Source organism: Mastomys coucha, unplaced genomic scaffold (assembly GCF_008632895.1).
Source record: "Mastomys coucha isolate ucsf_1 unplaced genomic scaffold, UCSF_Mcou_1 pScaffold1, whole genome shotgun sequence".
Classification (NCBI taxonomy): Eukaryota; Metazoa; Chordata; class Mammalia; order Rodentia; family Muridae; genus Mastomys; species Mastomys coucha.
In genome coordinates, this window is record NW_022196891.1 from 60,138,796 (window position 1) to 60,146,717 (window position 7,922).

At 38.7% G+C, this 7,922-nt stretch overlaps 1 protein-coding gene across 1 annotated transcript in view; it reads right to left on the reverse strand.

The window, feature by feature from the left end:
• Positions 1-7,922, reverse strand: part of Prrc2c (proline rich coiled-coil 2C) — a 71,916-nt gene that overhangs the window by 27,153 nt on the left and 36,841 nt on the right. Inside the window, exons 16-19 of the mRNA XM_031378908.1 lie at positions 6,695-7,915; positions 4,447-4,655; positions 1,970-2,124; positions 568-1,381 (exon numbers count right to left, since the gene is read on the reverse strand). Of these exons, the coding sequence (XP_031234768.1) occupies positions 568-1,381; positions 1,970-2,124; positions 4,447-4,655; positions 6,695-7,915 (2,399 nt within the window). The remainder of the gene's footprint in view (positions 1-567; positions 1,382-1,969; positions 2,125-4,446; positions 4,656-6,694; positions 7,916-7,922) is intronic.

A 7,922-nucleotide genomic window follows, 5' to 3' on the forward strand; every position in this document is an offset into this window, starting at 1 on the left:
AAAAAAAAAAAAAAAAAAAAAAAGAAATCATTCTTTACGGCTGAGTAAAATTCCACTGTGTAATGCTAGATTATCATTAATTTATCTGTTAATGGGCACCTGGGCTGATTACCTCTCTTGGTTATTGTCCATACTGTTATCATCAATGTACAGGTTTCTTTGCTAATCTAAATCCCTTTAGACAGACATCCAGGAAGGGAATAGGTAGATCCTATGGTAATTTCTCTCTCACACACACACACACACACACACACACACACACACACACACACACACACACACATATACTTTTTTGAAAAACCTCCTTATTGATTTTCACATTGGCTGAGCTAATTTATCAGTTGTATATAAGGGTTTCTTTCTCTTTTTCCCTAACCCTCAACTGGCATTGTTGGTTTTTCTGATAACAGCTATTCTAATTAGGGTGATATGAAACCTCAATGTAAGTATCCTTTACCTGTTTTAGAGAAATAAAGGAAAGGAAACTAAGCTACTAAAATAAATGAAGCTAAGACTTTTTAAGTAAGATATAAAACAAATTTCAGTACTTCTACGTTGCATACTTACATTTTTTAGAAATATCACTCAGCACAGCTGGAGCAGCCACTTTGTTATCCCATAACTCAGCTGTTGTTAGAGAGCCATGTGACTGTGAAGTGGGCATGGACTTCCCAGAGGCTACATAATCTGTGCCATTAGATGTCTGAGCTGACGGTAATCTAATCGAAGGTGGCGGCTGCTTTGAAGATGGTGTTGAGGGTGGAAGTGGACTTTGGACTGGTTTGTGGGTCTGCGTCTGCGTCTGTACTGTCGATGCCGGGGGTGGGGCAGTAGAAGCAGCTGAGGCTGGGGCAAGTGGAACTGAAGCTGTTGGGGGTGTGGCCGGGACAGCTGGTGTTGAAATAGATGGCACAGCTGTAGCTGAGACTACTGGGGCTGGAGAAGAAACTGAAGCTGGTGCTAGAGCTGAAGCAAGGATAGGAATTGAAGCTGAGGTGAGAATAGGGACAGAGACTGAAGTTGAGGCTGAGGCCAGGATAGGAGTTGGAGCTGGAACTGACGGTTGGGATGAGGAAGAGACTGTGACTGGAGATGAAGTGGATGCTGCAACAGGAGCTGAGGCTGAGGCTGGAACTGGAGCTGGGGTTGACACTGCAACTAGAGTGGTGGCGGATGGCAGAATGGGGACTGGAGCTGGGGTGGAGGCAGGAACTGTAGTTGCTGTGGATGTCAGGACTGGAGCTGAGGAAGAGACTGGAACTGGCACAGAGGGTGGAGCTTGCACTTGCTGAGTCCCAGTAGCTTGTTTTTTGGCAAACCTTGGAGGAAGCTTAGAAGTCTGATTTCTTCCCTTTTCACCTATATTTTTTTTGCTCCATACCTTAAAACAAAACAAAACAAAAAAACCTAGATAATTTATTTTGTCACTAATTTACCCAGTTTTTAGAACTTCCTACTGCTAACTTAGCTATGTCAGTTTTCTAAATTGGATACTCTTAGGGTACTAATGAGATTACAAAGTATTAGAAGTCAAGACAGTATGGAGAATATGGATAAATATAATTTTATATACAAGCTTACTCTTCCCTCCAAAATATGAAACAACTAACAAAATTTGAAGTAATTTGACACCTTCACCAAACAAACAAACAAACAAGACAAAATTATTTCAGGATCAGGGCACTTGTGTTCATTCAATTTCCAACATAATTTAAAACAAACTGAATTCTACTGTAGAATAAATTAGTAAAAAAATAAGATATATTGTTGAATTAAATAAACTATGTTCTGTTATAAGGAAAATAGCAAGCTATAGTAATAACTCATTTTAAAATTTCTTAAGTTCTGGGCAAGAGAGCCTAGGTATGCAGATAATCACTCAACTCTGAGTAGATAGTAACCCTGGTCATTTGCTCACAAGTTCTGAACATCAATATACAAAGCTAGCAATAAAATGATGAGCTTAAACCTGTACGACTTGTTCTTCCTTCTTCCGGCGTTCCTCATCCTGTAACCGCTTTTGCTGTTTTTTAGATACAACTTCAGTAAAGCCATCATCATTCAAATTTGACTGGGGATCTTCAATTACAGTTACTTCTGGATGATCATCAATGATAACAACACCTGGAGGTGTGGAAAAAGAGTTCTTTTAATTTGAGAGTATAACTTATTTCCTATCCTGTAAATGACCCACAACAGACTAGCAAATTTCGAAGTTATTTTACCTTTCTGAAAAAGTTTCATAGACAAGATTAAGAAACAACCTAAAACAGCATGCTTTGAATGATGGAGCTTTTGGTTTTTGAAACAGAGTCTCAAGTAGCCAAAACTAGTCTCAAACTTGTATAGCTGAGGCTGGCCTTGAACTCCAGATCTTGCCTCTACCTCTCAAGTGTTGGGACTATACACATGTGGCACCATTTCCAGTAGAATTTCTTTCTCCCTTATAATGCCTAAAACATATTGGCGTGTGAGCTCCTCCCTCCCCACAGTTTCATCTGAAAAGAAAGGCCAACCATAAGTACATTAGATGTCTTCTCAGCCTCAGAGGTGCAGTGCTCACTGAGCAGCACTGCTCTACTTCATACACTCGCGATCGTCCTGGGGGAATTATTAGTGTCATGGATTTCCAAACCATAATTCTGCCTAAAGTTACTATACTGTAAACAGAAGAGCGCTTGAAAGTCAGAAGAGATGTGACTTTTGGCTACAGATATAAAATACCAAAGGAATTTGCAAAGAACCTACAATTCTATTTTTTTATTAAAATTTTATGTACAGACCAAGGGAAAATGTAAAACAAACACTAAAACTGGCTTTTGTGGATGTGATATTATTTCAGATTGATGAAGTGAACTTACCACAATTCTATCATTTACTGTTGTTTTGAGACAAATTTACATTTTGTAAGCCAGGCTGACCTAGAAATTCCTATGCAACCTGGAACTCTTGATCTTCATGTCTCCACCTTAAAACTGTTAGCACTGTAGTTATAAGCTATCATATGTGACTAACATCATAATCCTAAATTCACTTCAGCTTTTCACATAACAGGGCCGGAGCTACTCCAGCTATGAGCCAAAAATATTAAGGGGAAAAATGTAAAAATCGATACTGCTTAATTTTAAATTCCATGACATTAATCATCCAGTGAAAACATGTCACCCTGCCTAAAGCAATTCTTTGTTCAGCTTACTGATAACAGGTGCCCATCAACTCCCTGGCAGCCATTTACCAGATCAGCTAGGGCTATCACTGCCAGTAACTCTTGTGTAGTAACTACCAGCATATTCACTCCACCTCATCACTCATTCATCTCACATCAGGCACAAAGCGTAAAGAAAACACAAGGAATTCTGAGAAAAGAGGTAACATCCTTATAACTTCATATTATGGTCTGGCTGTTTTATACACTGTAGAATTCTTAGTGGCATACCTGTCCTTCTATATGCATTAGATATAAGCAGTGCTTCACCCCAGTTCTGACAACTGTCAAATGTCTCAGAGTAGAATATCACTTATATTGAGAATCACTTTTCTAAATAATCCAGCTAAAAATTCCGAAACATGCAATTAAGATCAGTTATTTCTTTCTCATTTCTCCCTATTTGAATTATAAAGACTAGTTTTCAAAATCATATTCAATATGTTTGGTAGATACTAATTTGGATATGAATGTCCAACTGAGACAAATTGTCAAGAATCACACTTTGAGAACCACTGGCCTAGACATGTCTGAGATCTGAGTCCAAACAAATAAGGGTTTAATAAAAACAAACACCAAAATACCACACGCAATTAGAAGTAAGGAAAAGACACACACCTCTCACACTGGGATAACGACCTCACCTAACCTTCCATCATTACTGCCTCACTAAGAAATCTCAGTTTTATTCACTATTAAGCTTTGGTTTGATCTGAATGAATGACAAATATACTGCTACAAGTAAAATCATCTAACTTAAGATAATTTGTACTAATTTCTTCACCCAATATTTCCTTATTGCTTATTATCTATCATATTTGATATGTGTTCATTTGTTACCTATAATAACAGTCTCCCACTGTTATTCTCTGCTTGTATTGATGATTACTTTTTTCTTTTTAAAAAGAAATGTTCAGAATTGCTTCAGTTCTAACATAAAATCTTCACTTAATGTTTATTTTTCTGTGCTTTCTCAAGCATGTTTTGCAATTTTACTGGTTTAATCAATTTCAAGCCCCTTCCAATGAGAACAGTAAAATCTTCCTGGAGTTTCATTAACAAAAATTGTACCCAATGTTCATAACATGCTAAAGGCTAGTGTTCTTTTAGTCTAAATCAAGTTATTATTTTGGTCAGCCTCTATAGCTACTAACATAAATGCACAATATTCTCCATCCTTATGCTTTCATAGTATTTGCTTCCATTTACCAAGAAGTAAAACAAAAGAATCTGAAACATACTTGCATAATTGTTGAGATCAAACTGGGACAGAGCATCTACTTTCTCTTTTGGTTTCTTAGGACCCGGTTTGGTATCTTCTCTCTTTTTCCCAGCAGCATCCTTGGCATTCTTCTGTCCTGCACCATTAGGTATACCTTCTTGGTGGTGGGCATTGTTACCACTGACAGGGTCAACACCAGCTGTGCCTGAGGCCTGGTCATCAAATGGCCTAAGGAAAATAATTTGAGATGATTTTGATATACTCCAACAAAACAAAACTGTGTTTCCTGGCAGTTTGCAAAGTCACACCTAAGATACAATAGCACTGAAAAAGACCCAGTCATCCTCAGCAGCTTCTGACCTTCATTAAAACTAAAGCTCCAACACAGCAAGCCCAGCTCTGTGAAGTTCTCCTTCAACAATTAAAGTCTAGAATTCTAATTGTTCCCAGGAGGTAACTGGACCTGCTTGTCATTTTATAAGTAAGTTACAATATGGATACAGCAAAAAGAACTTCTACAATAGAATCAGTACCAAATCTGCTCCTAAAGTAGGCAGCATACAAAATCAGGATTTAAAACAGCACTCTAAATGTTCATACTGTTTAGCATATATACACAAATTTTAATCAGATTTATGTACTGATGGGACCACATTAAAAACACCTTTAACATGAAAACTCACTTCAAAGGCAAATAAATATAGCCTTAGTTTCTGTTTTCTAACCTAACAACATAGCAATTCCAGTTTTTTTTAAAAAAAATTCCCAGATGGAAATATAACATAAAAACGGGCTTACTGTTTAATTTTCGTATCAGTCTATACAATATCTCAAGATAAAAGATTATGGAATGTCTGACATGACTCCCAACAGTTGGAGAATGAACTCATTCCTTCCAAACGAGCCCTTCCTAACTCTGTTTTAACTACAACCATCCACTGGAGTTTCTACAACTACAGTAGTTGTTGCCATCTAAATAATACAAAAACCAGATCAAGATTTTTAGTAGTCCTTGAAATTCTAATAATTCAGTCTGGCAAAATGCTTTTTGTGTTGCTTTTGTTGTTGTTACCCCGACTCTTGAACATTCAAAGTGAAATTTATACTGAGCAGGTATTCCGAAAACAAACTTGGTCCATTACTCTAGAATTTTGATTGAAAATACTAATTACATACAAATAAGAAATTGAGATTACCTGCAATATTGTGCTAATTCCTAAACAATGCGTTTAAGATTTATTTTTATTTTATGTACAGATGTTTTGCCTGCATCTATGTCTGTACTCGTGTGTACATTGCCCAGGGAAGCAAGAGGAGGGAGCTGGATTTCCAGATCTGGAGTTAGCTACCATATGGGTATTGGGAGTCAAACCCAGATCCTCTGGAAGAGCTCTTACCCTCATAAGCCATCACCCCATGAATGCTTATGACATACTATGTGCTATCATCCCATACTCTCATTTTTCGACATATTATATAAAGCTTCCATCTTCTACAATAAACATGTCAAAAATCTGAATGGAGCCAATCTACTTAATACTGAAACCAATACTGACATTATAACATTTTAGTATTAAAAAAAAAAAAGAGCAACCGTAAGCACACTTTATTAAAATTTCTATTTTTCTTTTTGGGAAGCAAAGTCTCCTCTCATTTCCCAGGGTGTCCCTGACCCATCTAGTTGAGGATAACCTTGAACTTCTAACTGCCCTGCCTGATAGCTTCCGAAATGCCGAGATGACACGTAAACACCATGCCTAGTTTTATGCAGTACTATGTAAACTCTTCTACCAACTGAGCTACTATACCCTCAGACACCAAGTTTTTAAAAATTAATTAATATCCATTGCCAGAGGACTCATCTTGGCCACTAGAGCCTAGTAGATAGGCAGGGATTAGCTTTCTGGGACTAATAATTCTAGAAGTAAATATAATTTATGACAATTCACCCAGGATTTCTGAGATAACAGCACAGAGTGCCAGAGTCATGTGGCTTTAACACATTCAAGCCTTAAAACACACCTGGAAAAACTTAGGGCAGAGAGCTACTCATTAGCAGAAGAACAAATATAGAAACTGTACGCTCATTTCTGGATGTACAAGTACTTCAAAGCTCTATACATTATTTCAAAGAAAATCCTTTTATAAGAAGTATCTTAGCGTAACAGATAATAACTTTTGGGGAGAACAGGGTCTTTTTATCTAGCCTGGCACCTTTTGTGTACCTTCTTTTAAGGTATGTTTTAAGTATAAATTACAGTACTTACCCTCTCTTCCCACTTTTTGACGGTGGGCCATTTCTTCTTTCATTTCTAGGACCTGAAAAATTCCTTCCTGATTTGGGTGGGCCATTGTTGCCACGACGATTCTGGCGATCAACTCCAGGTCTCTGACTAGAAAAACTTCTCTTTGCTATTTCTCTTTTTGGAGGCAAAACACTTTCTCCAGCCTTTACAACTGCTTGTGAACTCATATCAGCATTTTTTTTCTCGTCCCTCTCTCGCCTTTCATTAAAATCACTGCTTTCAGAGGCTGTTTCCCACTCTTCATTTGCCTGATCTGAAGAGTTCTGATTAGACAAATCTGGTGTCTTATTTCCAGAAATGTCTGCAGGTGGATTAACTGGTTCTTGAACAGCATTATTAACTGTGCCATTTGTGGGTACCAACACCTCATTTGTCTTTGAAGCAGCCTCTCTCTCTCTTAGCCGTCTAAATCGAGGAGGCTTATCTTGCCTTGGTGGTCGGGTAGGACGCTGCCTTCGGGGCCTCTCTCTAGCTGGGTCAAATTTTCGCTCAAATTTTGGAGGTCGTTTATCTGCAGGTATAGGCATAAACTGCTCATGTCTTCTTGGTGGCTCTCCATCTTCAGGTTTAGGAGGTTCTGCCTGCCTTGTGTTCCACTGATTGTCTCGATAAGCAGGCCTTCTTAAGGTAGCAGGACGAGATGGCCGGCCTCCAGGATCTCTTCCACCTCGTCTGAATGTTCCTCCTCTGCCCCGCCTTGTAGGCTCCCCTTTGGGAAGGAAACCTGGCTTAGATTTATCCTCATCTCTTATGTAAGGTTTCTCGAATGGCCTATTATCTATTCGGACATGGTTTTCAGATTTAAAAGAAGACTGGGGCTTGACGGGCTTTTTGTTTTCAGACCGTTCCTCTCTTTTGGGAAGTTTCCCTTTGCTTAAACTATCCTTGTCACTTGCACTTTCATGAATTTCACTGTCTGTGTCAGTCTCCGAACCCCTCTGTCGCCTTCTTTTAGGAACAACCTCAAAATCAGAACTCTCACTTCGTGTTTCACTTTCTTCTCGTTGTCTGAGAGGTCCTGAAGGCACATGTTCTGTTCTTGGCTTATTGTCTCTATACTGAGGATAATCACGTGTGTGCCCTCTACCACCTCTGCCACGACCCCCATAAGAGCCTCTATAGCTTCGACCTCTGGAGTAATACTCGCCTCTACCTCGGCCTCTGTATCCTTGGTCCGGAAACCAATCCC